Source organism: Vicia villosa, linkage group LG1 (assembly GCF_029867415.1).
Source record: "Vicia villosa cultivar HV-30 ecotype Madison, WI linkage group LG1, Vvil1.0, whole genome shotgun sequence".
In the NCBI taxonomy this organism is placed as follows: domain Eukaryota; kingdom Viridiplantae; phylum Streptophyta; class Magnoliopsida; order Fabales; family Fabaceae; genus Vicia; species Vicia villosa.
The window spans coordinates 172,411,093-172,428,162 of record NC_081180.1 but is presented as its reverse complement, the minus strand read 5'-3'; the positions used below and the strand labels follow the sequence as shown (position 1 = coordinate 172,428,162).

At 33.2% G+C, this 17,070-nt stretch overlaps 3 protein-coding genes across 3 annotated transcripts; 2 read left to right on the top strand and 1 right to left on the bottom strand.

Moving 5' to 3' along the window:
- Positions 1 to 1,282: 1,282 nt before the first annotated feature.
- LOC131620400 (protein RGF1 INDUCIBLE TRANSCRIPTION FACTOR 1-like) lies at positions 1,283 to 3,045 on the top strand. The gene is made up of 3 exons (XM_058891474.1): positions 1,283 to 1,542; positions 1,646 to 1,861; positions 2,295 to 3,045. Exons 1-3 carry the CDS (start codon positions 1,369 to 1,371, stop codon positions 2,511 to 2,513), a joined length of 609 nt encoding a protein of 202 aa, XP_058747457.1. The 5' UTR covers positions 1,283 to 1,368; the 3' UTR covers positions 2,514 to 3,045.
- A 6,198-nt stretch (positions 3,046 to 9,243) lies between these two features.
- Positions 9,244 to 10,158, top strand: LOC131659582 ((R)-mandelonitrile lyase-like). Its single transcript, XM_058928758.1, has 4 exons — positions 9,244 to 9,252; positions 9,380 to 9,734; positions 9,787 to 9,882; positions 10,148 to 10,158. Exons 1-4 carry the CDS (start codon positions 9,244 to 9,246, stop codon positions 10,156 to 10,158), a joined length of 471 nt encoding a protein of 156 aa, XP_058784741.1.
- A 5,240-nt stretch (positions 10,159 to 15,398) lies between these two features.
- Positions 15,399 to 16,613, bottom strand: LOC131620392 (uncharacterized; the record flags this gene model as incomplete). Its single annotated transcript, XM_058891464.1, has 1 exon — positions 15,399 to 16,613. A coding segment is annotated over one exon (1,215 nt), but the record flags the coding sequence as incomplete, so codon positions are not given.
- Positions 16,614 to 17,070: the final 457 nt, after the last annotated feature.

Below are 17,070 nucleotides of genomic sequence, written 5' to 3'. Positions count from 1 at the left end.
ATTATATCCAACATCTTGGTTTTTATTTTATGTGTAGGAGAAATAAACCTAGTCATTTGGGCTGATGATCCTCTAGTATATCCAATCCCCTTTGTATTATTTGCAGTTTTTCCCATACTCAAAATTTCATCAATTTTATCAGCTCTAAAATTTAGAATGCGCATAGGTTTGGTCATTCCTTCAAGTTCAAAGTTGAGACGCCCAACTTCTTGATTCAACTTCATTCCTTTTTCTTTTTAATCACTTGAGATTCTTCAATCCTCTTTAAATAAAGGGTTTTATATGCTTCAACAAGGGCATTGTTATATACCTTATCCTCATGACATGCATTTCCATTATCATTAGGAATTACATTAAGCACTAGGTAACTCAATATTATAAATCTCTTTGAAGCGAGCAGCAAAGGCCATAACACTATTTGTTTCATAGAGATCACATTCTTTGTCACATTCATCATCCGAAAAGGTGGAATTATAGCCTTTTTTTTTGTCTAAATATGTAATAACAAAATAAAAATAATTAATTTTTCAAAAATTTTTTTAAAGAAAAAATAGTATTAATTAAAGTATTCTAAACGATTATTTCATAATTTTATATTATATTTAAATTTGGTAAGTGAAACTTTTACTATTAAATTGACCATAAAATTATTATCTTTGACCATTATTTTGACTTTACAAAACTAAAAATTCATTTTAAATAACATTTTTCTTTAACAAATTTTAATAATTTATCTAATATTCTAATTTTGAATAAATAAATTACTATTAATTCCATCTTCCCTTATAAAATAATGATGAAGCAGAGCGGTTGGCCACCGTATAAAAAATAAAAAATAAAACAATTTTTTAAAAATATTTGTAATTTACAATATTTTTCTACTATATTTATCACATAGAGTAGAGAAAAAAATAATTTAATTTAAATATTTTAGTATTATAATAATCCAATATCCATTTTTATCATCTTTGTTCCTAGTCTAGGTGATGCCATAACATTGGACATGGGGACCACAGAACCAAAATGGACCGCGCAGATAATGCCACGTGAACAACAAATTCATTATTCGTGGATGAATTTGAGAAATACAACTATGAAAGTAGAAGGTATGACGCTGATGCGTAGCCGACTCAACATTGTGCCACTCCCAACATTCAGACGCAAACAAACATCCAAATTAGCGTAAGCATCAAACACTTTTCATCCAACGGTTCTCAAATATTACTTCTACCCACCACTTTCAATCTCCACCCTCCATTTTTTCTTCATCTTTTGTCCCCTTAGTCATATAGTATATATGTCTTGTTGAATTATAATTAAGTTCAAATTGTTCATCTTGTTTATGATTGTTGAACAGAACACAACACAATGTTGGTTCCTCCATGGCTCAAACCACTTCTCAACACACCGTTCTTCAATGTCTGCACGATTCACAGCGACTCTACGAGAAGCGAATGTAACATGTTTTGTTTGGATTGTAATGTTGACGCTTTTTGCTTCTATTGTCGATCCTCAAGACACAAAGATCATCAAGTTATTCAAGTAATTTTCATTTTTGTTACGCGCATTTTGGTTACAATGATGTAAATTAATTCAATTTTATTGTTTATTTATTTTTATTTAATTGTTTTTTTTATTTGATTAGATAAGGAGATCTTCGTATCATGATGTAGTGAGAGTTGGTGAAATTCAGAAAATGTTGGATATTAGTGGAGTCCAAACATATGTGATTAATAGTGCTAGAGTTTTGTTTCTGAATGAAAGGCCACAGCAAAAATCTGGGAAAGTGGGAGCTTATATTTGTGAGATTTGTGGAAGAAGTCTCTTAGACCAAGTTAGGTTCTGTTCTTTGGGATGTAAGGTAAGAAATTATGAATATTGTTATCATTTTGTTTTAAATTTTTTTCTCATAAAAATTTTAAGAAGCTTATCTCTAACTTTTTTGATTTGATTATCTTCACATCTACATTGTTTGAAAATTTTCTATTAAAAATATAAATGCATTATTTGGAAATCTCATTACACCATTATCATATATTCATATTCCCTCCATTGACATTTTAACATATTTACAAAATAACCATATATAGTATAATAGCTGGTTAATATTATTCATGTATTTTCCTCTTTTTATATAAAAAATAATTATTAATTTTTTAGTTGTTGTTGAGGTTGTACCTAAGAAGATAATTATTGGATAATTTATAGATAGGAACATGGAATAATAATAATGTAGTTAGGAATGAATATATGTTTGGTCTAATTAATTGTTGTGCTGGCAATGACTGAATTAGCTTGTAGGAATAAAGAGAAATGGGAATGCAAGCTTTGTTTTAGATGCTAATAACAATGGAGTATCAACAATGGAAGAAGGGATGTCAAGAAGAACAATGTCTTCAAGACAAGAAGAAGAGGAATTGCGTGAAGGCTCACAACAAGGCATGTATCAAGTCACACCTTCAAATGCAAGAAGAAGAAAAGGAATTCCTCGTAGAGCTCCTTTTGGATCCTAAACATTTTGTTTCTCTTTATCCTGTCTTTAAATTGAACCCGACTTACTTGCAGCCGAAGATTTCACGCAACCAAATATCAATGAATTGTTAGAAGAGAATCTGACAATATCTTAATTTAAGTCGATCGGATGATCAATAATATCTTAAATACGTAAACTCTGATTGACTACATATAAGATAGATTCGGATGTTTCAAAATCGATACAATACTCAAAATTCAAATAATCAATTTTTTATTTATTTTTGAAACAATAATTAAACCCTTTAAGGGAATCTCATTCGTATAATTAATATTTTAAAGTGAGAAAATGATATATGGTTGGTGGTGATAGGGTTACATTTGTCATATTGTCTATGAAGTGGGAAAGTAAAAGAAAAGGGTATATAGGAAAGTTCCTTCTTTTGGGTTATGGGTTAGAAAACAACAAATTGTGCCTTGTGATTGTAAAGAACCAATAATGCATATTTGTTTAATGCTTGAATAGTTGTATGTGTATATGTAATTAAGCAATCAAAAGCTATACTTTGTGAACTCCGTTTTATAGGTTATTTTAATGTCCCACCATCCAAGTTAATCACTTTTTTTAAAAAAAAACTTATTAAAAAGTCATTTATTTATCATATTTTTATATATTATTATTATTATTATTATTATTATTATTATTATTATTATTATTATTATTATTATTATTATTATTATTATTATTATTATTATTATTATTATGTGCATAAGCAATGTAGATGGTACAATCATTCTTACCACTTGAAAGCTCAATGGTAATTCATTTCCCTAAACTCTACTTTCAATTTATCTTGATTACCTAGATATTTTATTAGGGAAAATTAAGTAAATAGAAAGGATAACAAATGTTTTGTCTTTATAGTATTATTATTATGGTTATGAGTGTCATTTTCTCTACTTAGTTAATTAACTAATCAATGAGCCAAAGCAATTAGGTAAAGTAGATATGGATTGATGGCTACTCAAAGGTTTTTAATTTTCATAAAGCACATCGTCCAAATTTAACAATCGCATGAAGTAGGTATGCTATGACATTTTTTAAAAAAGTTTTTTTTATAGAAAGCAAAGGAATAAAGAGAGAAAAATTAATTGAGGAAAATAGGTAGAAAAGCTTCAATGTCAAACATCATGAACAATTATACATGATTCCTTGTGACCAACCAACTTTTTAACCGATCCCTTTTTCTGGATCATTTGAAAGAATTTATGATTTACACTTATTGACACATGTCCATTGGCATGGCAACAAATAAGGTTGAAGTTGATAAGAAATAATTCTATCAAAACTTAGATATTTTATTAATTAGGGATGGTATATATACATGTATAATCATAGCTAACTACATAACAACATAACCCTAATTAAAGCCATGATTAAACAATAAAAAAAGAGAGTATGAGGGTATATTGTTGTTTAACACTTCTCAAACTAGCGGTGTTGCGTATTTGTAATTAATTTGTTATTTAATTATTTACGTGTTTGTAATTCATTCGCATTTGAATTGTATCATGTTTGTTTTGACTATTTGACATTGTATCCTAAGTCGCTTCATTATTCAATAAATTAGAATGTTGGTCCATGATATTGTTTGATCTTTTTGAGCCTAGAAAGTTGGTTTTTGTCTTTTCATCAAGTATTTCTTGAATTACAAGTTAGAACACTTGAATCAAAGTGTTTGGATGGTGGTGAACATAATTGATTCTAGTAAAATTGAGTTTGGTAGAATTGATTTTATCAGAGTTAAGTTTAGCAGAATTGGTTTATGTTTGGATACATTTATGTAACAGTGAGTTGAACAATAAATTTCAGTGTAAATATCATCCAGAACCAATTCTGGAGGCAGAAGCTACAAATTCTAGCTTCAAGTAGAATCAATTCTGGAGACAAAATGAATTCTACTTTTGCCTAAACAAACATCTTACAATCACCTAGAATTAATTCTACACCTTTAGAATTGCTTTTGGCCCTTCCAAAAGCCAAACCAAACATGCACTAATTCGAATCATGTACATTGTATGACTCAAAATATGCAAGTTATGCAAATTATATTTTGGCTTAATGTGATTTAATTCGAATCATAGCTCTCCATGAAAGCTAGAATTAGGCTCTGCCTAATTTGATTCGAATCACAACTTCAAGCATCCGAATTTTGACCTTAGATTTAAATATTTGTTTCTTTGATCCAAGTCATAACAGAACATATTATTATGAACTTTTTCATGATGAAAGATTTGATGAAAACTTTAGATAAAAGTTTCAAATTATCTTTCCTTCTCTAATAGTTTATTCCTAACATCTTTGTATCTTTCTCTTGTTTGAAGAACAATTTCTTGAGTGTAAACTCATGTCAAATTGCATATCCTTTTTGTTACACCTTATGTGTGTAATTTGTTGTCTGAGGGAAATTAGAGAAACATAGTTGATCAATCTTGTAATGATTCAATTTTGATCAAGCTTATGATAACCATCAAGAACCAAAACCTATTTTATCTAGAAACTTTATAGAACCTTTATGTGTGTTCTTCATTCACATACATCCAATTCCTTATTGTTATCCGGTGAACTAAATTGTGTATGTGAGATTCCTTTGACACTATTAATCATATTCAACCTTAGTCCTTATCCAGTGTTGTGGACCTTTATCTCTAAAGATCGAGTGTTTGAGGGAGACTAATGGTACATTAGAGTATCTAACATTTTTGTGTGAAATTTGTTGTTTATAACAGGTGTAGGAATATCATACTCTAAATTTTACCCAGAATTTTTCACTTGCATCGGCATAGAATGATCATTTAATTTGATCATGCATTTCATCAACCAAAAGCATTCATCAGGATATAGATGGAAAATTAGGAGTTCTGGCATTTTATATGGTCTTGATGGCATTTATTCATTCATTTATGAATTAAGGAATCAAAAGCTTTATTTCTTAGTCTCATTGCATTACCATTCCACTGCATCAGATCTCAGAGGTTCAGATGGATGAATAGTCAAGAGTACTGATTTAATCTATTTCTTTCTAGATTTTAACTGTCATTTATGTTTGAGAATTAAAAGTAAATAGTCCAAGAGATTGGCTACTTTGCATCTGGTGCTCTATTCATAATTCATCTGCATCATTAGTTGGTCATTCATGCATTAGGTTGACCAACAGTCAACCTTAGATCAAAGTTTGCATCATTTAAAAGTAAAAAAATAATCTAAATTGTATTCCATGCATATTTATTTACTTACACCATCTTATGCATTATGCGAAATTGATCAAAATCCAATTAGAATGAAATTTCAATTCTACAGGCAGACCGATAAAAGAGATTCGACACTGAGCGTAAAATTAGCAGACAAAATATTTTGAGCTTTGACTTGTACCAAACTTTTTGTGAAACTCTGATACGCGTAGGTTGTGTTGATTTGCTCGTTTAATTTTTTCGAATCCGTTTGTGATTGCTTATTTGATCGTTCAATGCCTGTATATAGTTGTAGTTTTGACCATTTCCAGTCTGTTTTACTGTGCATAGATCATTTTAATGTGTTTTTTTTTTAATTTTTAAGCTTAACGCTTGTCTGATTTTATTCATTTTCGATTCATTCCAGTCTCCTTTTTATTTGAAAAAAAATAAAACAAAATCTTTTTAACGTTTGATTATTTTTTTAATGTTAGTTTTATAGGAAATAAATTGAATAATTAAATCAAGGAAGGGTGATCTGTTCATTAAGTGTATTTTAATTCATAGAGGTGTTATGTATATAGAAGGCATCAATTTGAGAGAAGGGGATGCTTGGACAATCAATTCTAGCGTAGCCACCCACTTTCCATCTCTTATCTATGTCAATCCACCAATCACAATGCAGAAAAGAAAAATCTGAAACCTGAAAGAAAACCATCTTACTACATTTTCACGTAAACTAGCGGGATACCCGTGCTATCGCACGGAGCCGTTTGGGTTTAATATTACGTGGATAAGATCTATCTTATAAAGTTATTCCGTATATATGTAAACAATAATCATATTAATTGGATGACTATCGGAATAAAAATTAAACATATAGTATGTTAAATAATAGTTAACGATCTAAGAGCTAATAATACATCCAAATTATAGCTCTTTAACTAAAACAATAATTACACGTCGCAATATGTCATTTGTCAGTTTTTAAATTTGTTTTACAGGTTATAAACATTCACATAATCACAAATATAAACAAAAAATATGTAGCAACCTTTATGCATTGATTAAAGTAATATAACAACCCTATACTTATTTGATCCAATATAAAAATACTTAGAACCCGTTTATATAACACTTATTTGATCCAACGCTGGGTAAAATAATTTTATAAAAATAATTAGTAGATTTTACTTGTTTATTAAAATATTTGTAACTTGTTTTCGTTTATAAAAATAATTGTATCACCAATATACTTTTTCGCATTTATAAAAATATTTTTAACTTATTCACGTTTATAAATATATTGTATTAATAGTAGACTTTCCCCGTTTATAAAGTTATTTGATATTTATTTTCGTTTATAAAAATAATTGTATCAACAACAGTCTTTTTTCGTTTATAAAAAAAATTGTATCAACAATAGACTATTTTTGTTTATAAAAATATTTGTAACTTATTCCCGTTTATTATATCAATTGTATCTATAGTTGACTATTCCCGTTTATGCAAATATTTGTAATTTATTCCGGTTTATAAAATCAACTGTATCAATATTATTTTAATTTGAGAAATTATTATTTAATATTGAAGAATAATAATTTTAATAATACATTCAGTTTTGCTTTAATATAAATTTATTATAGATAATAAAAAAATTATATTATTAAATAATAATATAATATTTATTATTGTAGATATCATTACGAAAAAAATAAAAAATTAGATATAAGAATGACAAAAAATAAATTATAATATTAAATATTAATTTTAATAATACATTCAGTTTTGCTTTAATATAAATTTATTATAGATAATAAAAAATTACATTATTAAATAATAGTATAATATTTATTATTGTATATATCAGTACGAAAAAAATAAAAAATTAGATATAAGAATGTCAAGAAATAAATTATAATATTAAATAATAATTTAACATTTATTATTGTAGATATCTATAATATAAGAAAGTTTTCTATCTTTTTGAACTTTCTATATGGTGCTGCCAAGTGGCTTAGTCTTAGAGTAGTATTTGTTTCTTCTTGATGCGCCATGTGTCTCATTTGATGATTAATGAAGGTATGTTGTTCCATATTCCACCATTGATGTCTCACATAATTTGCATTAAGTTCGGTTTGTCCATGCATCTTCTATGCTCCATTATTATGTGTTACAAGCAGAACTTAATGAGGACTTTATATGCCTCTTTCCATTCAGCTTCACCATCGGTTATGGTTATGTAATGAAGAGTGGAATGAATAGTTTGTAACTCCTGCATGGTTTTGTTATTTATAGTATTGGTTGGCTACACACTGCTTCTAAAATTGCATATCGCAAACTGTATTTGATTGCACAAATGCGGGAACACACAAAAATTTTCAATTGAATCTGTTTGCCCATCTAAATATGTTGCTACATCAATACTGATCAACTGTCAGAATATTTCAGGTTTAACTGCAAATACAAAGCGGCTTTGTACAGAACATCGAAATGTGTTGGCAGCAAGGAATTCTTTTACTTCACCAGTGAAAGATCAGATTCTTTCTTTAGTTTGATGGAAAACTTCGATAAATTCTTTTTAAATTCATTTCTAACTAATTAGCTTCTGAGTATATTTATGAGTTTTTCTTGGTCCCAAAACTGCAGGTCTTGAATCTCTATGTTTGGTTGAGTTATAGGTTGAAAGATTCTTTCACATACCAAGACTTGGCTTCATCTCAAAAAGCCATGTAAGTATTACTTAGTCTATTGCTTTGCCCATTTTATCGCTAAACCATATATATCAATTTGATTTTATTAGGTTGATTGAAGAATTCCTAGATAGATACGGGCGGTGGAAAACCAATGGCTGAAAGGTTGCCTTTGCGTAAAATGTCAAAGGACAACTATGGGTTTGACAAAAATCTGAACAATTATTAACAATATTGTAAACATGATCTCAATTGTGATGGTGCATTATACACAAATTATACATTATATCACACCAGTAGCCTTTATGTATTTCAATTCTAGACTTTTATATTATATGATTTTTAGTTGTTTCTTTCATGTGCGGCTATTCGGCTGTGTTTTTGTTCACGTATGAGCTATTGTTTCAATCCAAGCAAAATTGAATGTTCAAAGAAGAGAAGGTTTGAGTTCTACTGGTGGCAGAATTTTGATGAACCAAAAAGAGCATCTCGACACGAAATCAAATCCGCCTGCTAAGGCAAATGCTCAGAAAAATCTGCATAGGGGTTAGTTGGTGCTTTACTTCAAGATAGAAAAGGATTTGAATAGGTAAGTTCCTAAATTTTATTCTTACTTTATTGTTTGTAAATTTATGTCACCAACATGCCTGATCTTGCATATTTAAGTTGTATGCTTTTTGTTTAAGATGTTCAAGAACCTATGATTTTCTGCATGCTTCATACCTTCTTTCCATTGAGAAGAAAAGGTAGTCTTTATGTTGATAGAAGTAAAAACTGAATGTTCTATTGAAAGCATGTCAGATACCTTAAATGTGAATTGTCAAAATAAAAGTTTTATATTCTCAGCATGATTCAGGTTATAATTCATTTCTCTCAAGCAAACTGAAATGGTTTGGACTTAATGTCGTTAAATAATAATATTGCAATAAATTAATGTCGTTAAATAAACATTATCTTTCAGCAGGTGAAGTGGGTCTCCGCAGCTTCTGCTTCTCAGTGGAATTGGACCAAGGCCTTATCTTTCTTCATGGGGAATTCCTGTTGCTCATCATTTACGTTATGTGGGTCATTTTCTGTATGATAATCCACGAAACGGAATCACGTTTCTACCGTCGGTTCCACTTGAGCATACTCTCATTGAGGTTGTAGGCATAACTGATTCAGGTGCTTACATTGAAGCTGCTTCTAATGTGGTTCCGTTTTCGACGCTGCAACAAATGGTTTTCATCCGTCCGGCTACTTCTCCGCTTCACTTGACTATCGCGACGCTAATATTGAAGATTTCAGGACCGGATTCTGCTGGGTTTCTTCGGCTGGCTGAATCAGATAATAAACCATGTTGCATGGCTGTTGAACCGGAATATTAGGACTGTTGTACCGAATGATGCAGGGACTGAACCGAGTTATACAGCTGATGTACCGAATGATGCAGGGGAGAAACCAAGTCGTACACCTGATATATTGATTACTGCAGGTGCTGAATCAGGTAATAATGCTCATAATTGTTGAAATTATGGGGTTCTGCGGAACGTTAGAATGCATTTCTGTTTAGATCAAATTGATATTGGTAAAGGAGAAAATCTATTAGTCATATATTTATAAGATATTTATAAATCATGTATTAGTAACATATTTGAGTTTAAGATATTTGAGTTTAAGATATTTGATTTTAAGATTTACTTATAAGACATTTGTAAATCATGTATTAGTAAAGATAATTATTGATATTTGTAAGATATTCGATTTTACAGGGACGCGGTGATGGCTGTTTCAAACTCCTGTATAAGGGCCTTCACCGTGAGGATCAAATGCGAAACTCTCTTAGTGTAGTAATCTCTTTTCAAATTCCCATCACCTAACTACTTGATTAATTCACTACTCTATTGTTGCAGAAGAAGAATACCTATTCATCTCTTTTCATCTTTCCATCACCTCACTGTTTGATTAATTCACTACTTACATATTGCATTATAATGGTTTTGAATATGTAAGTAGCACTGTGGTGAATGTAAATCAAACTTGCTTTGTTCTTTTTTGGCTTATGCCGAAGAGGATGTAACACCCCTTTTCTAACCCCAAATATATCATATAATTAACAGAGTAAACATGCATAAAGGAAAAGGGCATCACATGTTATTTTCATCACAAATGAAAACCTAAAGCAAAACATCCAACATTCTTAATATGCAAAGATCATATTTGTAACACAATGTAAATCTCATACTCCCATACATATGCATAAACGCTTGCGGAACCAATTGAATTGCTATTAAAATTTCAATGAATATATCCCATACTATATTCATCTATCGAATTCGAATTAACATCCAATCCACAATTTTGGCTACATCGCCTTAATCAACATATCCGAGATCTCAAACAAACATATCCGAATATCCAACAAAACATAGTAAATAGCAACATCCAAACATGAGTATAAGACTACGATAAAATCCCCCCAAGTGTTACATGATCAGAGCATATGACTCGCTACCTAATCCAATAACAAACTCAGGAGCTCCTCGGCTAAATCCTCGGACAAGCTACTACTCGTCGGAACCTGCACGTTACCAACGAAGGATAACATTCAAACAGAAGGGTGAGAATTCAACTTCTTATAGAAAACATAATAATGGGAAATGTAAACATGAACAAGCATACATTTCACTATTCATCACACTTCTCAAGTAGGCAATTCACATATCACATATTAATCATTATTCCAAAACAAATCACATGTATACAAGGCAATCACATAACACACAATGTGACTCGAAATGCAACAATGTGACTCAATGCATGTGGTACCCAATGTGAATCCAATGTTTCACCGCTTTCCGATTCAATGTTTAGAATCCAAGCCACGCTTCCGATCCGGACAAGATCAAAGCCAATACGCCTATCTCCAATTAAGGATCACGTCTTCTACGCCTATTTCCAATTAAGGATCAACGTCTCTTACCATGTGAACCCAAGTTTCACCGCTTCCACAATAAAGCCGACCATGCTATGAATGTATGTACAAATACCAACAAATTATGCAATTAAGATTATCTCGTCAATCTTAACTCACCGCATAACACCATAATCCAACTCTATGAATTATTCACCAATTGTACACAACATTCACAACACAATTTAACACATTCAACAAGGCATTACAACCATCACATATCCAATTACACACATCATGTTTACATCTACACAAAGTGTTCCAACAATGGATATACATCATATACTAACATATTACACATAAGATAATTACACATCATTCCATATGATAACGTCACAATTTATCAATCATGTGCAATTAGATCCTATACTATCATATAGAATATCACAATAGCTTTCTAACGCTTCGAACGGCACATAAAACGGAGTTTTGGATTAAAAGTTATGGCCTTTCAAAGTTTAGAAAAAGTGCTGAAAAACAGGGTTCGCGGCGCTAAAGTAGTTCGCGGCGCGCAAAAGTTTCTGTCAAGAGGTTCGCGGCGCGTACAAGGGGATCGCGGCGCGGCCAAATTTCTGCCAAGAGGTTCGCGGCGCGTACAAGGGGATCGCGGCGCGACTGGCGATTTTCAGAAACCCCAAAACCCAGAAACAGCATACGAAACTCACTCAAAATTCCCCAAATTTAACCCAATCATGTTGGCAAACATTGCATATTTCGAACAACCACAGAATACATGATATACACACAAATACAACACATATTACGGGTCTTATAGCATCATACCAACACCAAACATCAACTAAGCACATTTCAATCCATCAATTTATGCATATGTTCATAAAAACCTAACCTTTCTATGTTTTTCCATGAAATTGCAAAGATGAAGAGATAATCACAACAAAACACATTACCCAATCATATAACCTATAAGAACTTGTATTCAAACCCTTACCTCTTGAATTTCTCCTCCTAACTTCAAGAATCTCACAATCCTCTTCTCTTGTCTCTTCCACTATTTTGCCTCTTTTCTCTTTTCTCCTCTTCTTTCTATCTTTCTATCTTTCTATCTAATTTAGGTTAACTCACAAATACCTTCTAACTCTCATTATTTCATTTGGGCTTAACCCACCTAATACTCTTTCTCACTCAACTAGGCCCATTTAGCTAATTCCAAACAAAATTCTACCACTCATTAATTAGGTAAATAACACATTACCACAAAATCAAATAATTATTATTCAAACAATAATTAAATAAACACATAAACAATGCCAATTATCAAATAATCCTAATTAATTAAAATGATAATAAAAATAGGATGTTACAACTCTCCCCCACTTAAAAGATTTTCGGCCTCGAATATTACCTCAAACAAACAACTCCGGATATGATTCCTTCATCTTATCCTCGAGTTCCCAAGTGATATTACCATCGGCGACTCCACCCCATATCACTTTCACCAAAGCAAACTCTTTACCACGAAGCTTCTTCACCTCTCGATCTTCAATTCGCATAGGTGATGTATCAACCGTCAAATTATCCCTCACTTGAACATCATCTAGTTGAACAACATGCGATGGATCCGGAATGTACCTCCTCAATTGAGACACATGGAACACATCATGAAGATTAGAAAGAGACGGTGGCAATGCAATCCGATATGCCACTTCACCTACTCTCTCCGAAATTTGATAAGGACCAATGAAACGCGGCGTCAACTTACGCGACTTCAATGCTCTACCAACACCCGTTATTGGTGTAACTCGAAGAAACACATGTTCATCCTTCTCAAACTCAAGAGCCTTCCTTCTCTTATCATGGTAACTCTTTTGACGACTTTGAGAAGTCTTCATCTTTTCTTGAATCATCTTAATCTTATCCGTAGTTTCTTGAATCAACTCGGGTCCAACCACAGCACTCTCTCCCGATTCATACCAACACAAAGGAGTTCTACACCTTCTACCATAAAGAGCCTCAAAAGGTGCCATTCCAATACTCGAATGGAAACTGTTGTTATACGTAAACTCAACCAAAGGTAAGAAACTATCCCAATTTCCTCCTTGTTCCAAAACACAAGACCTCAAAAGATCTTCAAGCGACTGAATAGTTCTCTCCGATTGACCATCAGTTTGCGGGTGATACGCCGAACTCAAACGCAACTTCGTACCCAAAGCACTTTGCAAACCTTCCCAAAATCTAGAAGTGAACCTTGGATCTCTATCCGAAACGATACTTGACGGAATACCATGTAAACACACAATCCTCTCAATGTATAACCTAGCAAGTCTTTCCATCGAATAGTCCATCCTCATCGGAATAAAATGAGCACATTTCGTCAATCTATCCACAACGACCCAAATTGCCTCGCAATTACTCGATGTCCTTGGCAAACCCGAAACAAAATCCATGGAGATACTATCCCACTTCCACTCGGGAATAGATAACGGTTGCATCAAACCAGACGGCTTTTGATGTTCAATCTTCGACTTTTGACAAGTCAAACACGAATAAACAAACCCCGCTATATCCTTCTTCATACCTTTCCACCAAAACATTTTCCTCAAGTCTTGATACATTTTAGTAGCACCGGGATGAATACTCAAACCACTTCTATGCCCTTCCTCAAGAATTCTCTTTCTCAAATCCATAACATCCGGAATACAAACTCGATCACGACATCTCACAATGCCATTCTCGTCAATCCGAAAATCACCACCTTTACCTTGGTTAATCAATGTAATAATGTCAACCAATTTTAAATCCGATTGCTGACCTTCTCTAATCTCATCCAGAATACCACTTGTAAGCTTTAGCATACCAAGCTTAACACACGTAGTTGTCGCTTCACAAACCAAACTCAAATCCCTAAATTGCTCCAACAATTCCAATTCTCGAATCATCAACATAGACACATGTAATGATTTCCTACTCAATGCATCGGCTACAACATTAGCTTTTCCAGGATGGTAGTTCAAACTAAAATCATAATCCTTCAAGAATTCCAACCATCTTCGTTGCCTCATATTCAACTCTTTCTGATCAAACAAATACTTTAAACTCTTGTGATCACTGAAAACATCAAACCTTGATCCAAACAAATAATGCCTCCAAAGTTTCAACACAAACACAACGGCGGCTAACTCTAAATCATGTGTCGGATAATTCCTCTCATGAACTTTAAGTTGCCTTGAAGCATAAGCTACCACTTGCCCTTTTTGCATCAAAACGCCTCCCAAACCCAACAATGAAGCATCACAATACACCACAAACGGTTCAAACGGATCTGGCAAAATCAAAATAGGAGCAGAAGTCAACCTTCTCTTAAGCTCTTGAAAATTCGATTCACATTGCGAAGTCCAAATGAAAGCTTGTCCTTTCCTAGTCAACAACGTCAACGGCAAAGATAATTTAGAAAATCCCTCAATGAACTTCCTATAATAACCAGCCAAACCAAGAAAACTTCTAATCTCAGAAACAGACTTAGGAGCTTCCCATTGAGATATAGCTTCAATCTTTGACGGGTCAACAGAAATACCTCCACTAGAGATTACATGGCCAAGAAAACTCACCTCCTTTAACCAAAATTCGCACTTAGAAAGCTTAGCAAACAACCTCTTCTCCTTCAACACTGATAATACAATTCTCAAATGCTCAGCATGATCATCTTCACTCTTGGAATAGATCAAAATATCATCGATGAACACAACCACAAACTGATCCAGATAATCATGAAAAATCCTATTCATATACTCCATGAATACACCAGGTGCATTAGTCACACCAAACGGCATAACAGAATACTCATAATGACCATACCTTGTCCTAAAAGCAGTCTTCTGAATATCCTCCGCCTTCACACGAATCTGATGATACCCAGACCTCAAATCAATCTTGCTAAACACACAAGCTCCAACCAACTGATCCATCAAATCATCAATCCTTGGAAGTGGATACTTGTTCTTAATCGTTACTTTGTTCAATTGCCTATAATCAACACAAAGTCTCATAGAACCTTCCTTTTTCTTAACCAACAAAACAGGTGCACCCCACGGCGATACACTAGGACGAATAAACTTCTTTTCCAACAAATCCTCAAGTTGACTCTTCAACTCTTTCAACTCAGAAGCAGACATCCTATATGGAGCCATCGATACAGGACTAGTTCCAGGAACTAAATCAATCGAAAACTCAACTTCACGTTCCGGCGGTAAATCGCTTACATCTTCAGGAAATACCTCCGCAAAATCACAAACTATTGGCAATTCATCAATGGTTCTCTTCTCATGCACATCTAAGGTTGCCAATAACATAAACAATTCAGCCCCATCTTGAACAGATTCACCAACTTGCTTCGCAGACAAAAACAAATCTTCCTTAACACTAATCTCAGGAAAGATAACCGTTTTGTCAAAACAGTTGATATACACACGATTAAATTCTAACCAATTCATACCCAAAATCACATCAAGTTGCTCTAACGGAAGACAAACCAAATCAATCCCAAAATCCCTACCAAAAATACTCAAAGGACAATTCAAGCACACAAAAGAAGTAGAAACAGAACCCATAGCAGGTGTATCAATAACCATACTTCTACGCATATCAGATAACACAAGATTCAATCTCTTAGCACAATCCAAAGAAATGAAAGAATGTGTCGCACCGGTATCAATAATAGCAATCAAAGGTGTACTATTAATGAAGCACGTACCTTGGATTAGCCTATCATCGGTAGAAGCCTCCGCTCCAGACAATGCAAACACTTTCCCTTTCGCTTGTTCCTTCTTTGGCTTATCACATTTGGTGCTAATGTGACCTTGCTCACCACAGTTGTAACAAGTCACACTCGAACCAACTCCACACTTGTTTGCCTTGTGACCAATCTTGCCACACTTGAAGCATGTCACAGAATCCTTACCACAATCAACAGCACGATGACCTTCACTACCACATTTGAAGCACTTAAGAGGAGTAGAAGTTCCTCCCCCACTTGACTTTTTGCCAAAACCAAATTGTTTCTTCTTATCGTCATACGGTTTCCCACGGAATTGACCTTTCCTCTCATTCATAGTCTTGTAGTGAGAAGCACCCTCCCTACTATCCTCATCATAGATACGACTCTTGTTAACCAACTCCGTAAAACGAGTAATTTGTTGGTAACCAATCGCCTTCTTAATATCATTCCTCAAACCATTCACAAACTTCAAACACTTAGATCTCTCAGCATTCATAGTATTGTAGTGAGGACAATACTTGATAAGCTCTTGAAATCTAGCAGCATAAACAGCAACAGTACCATTTCCTTGCTTCAACTCAAGGAATTCCACTTCTTTCTTTCCACGGCAATCTTCTGGAAAATAGTTTTCCAAAAATGCATCGCGGAAAAGATCCCAAGTAATTTGAGTACCCTCCTCATCAAATCTCTGAGCCATATTGCCCCACCAATCTTCAGCTTCCTTTTCCAGCATGTGAGTACCAAACTGCACTCTCTGAGCATCGGTGCAATTCATGACCCGAAAAATCTTCTCAATCGCCTTCAACCAAGCTTGAGCTTTATCCGGTTCATGCTCACCCTCAAATGTAGGAGGATTGTTCCTCTGGAACTTCCCCAAAGCACGGTACTCATCATCATCACCATTCCGATTTCCAGCATTAGCTTGAGGAATTTGACCAAGAGATCCAGCCAACATCCTCAATGCTTCAGCAATGGCATCATCATTC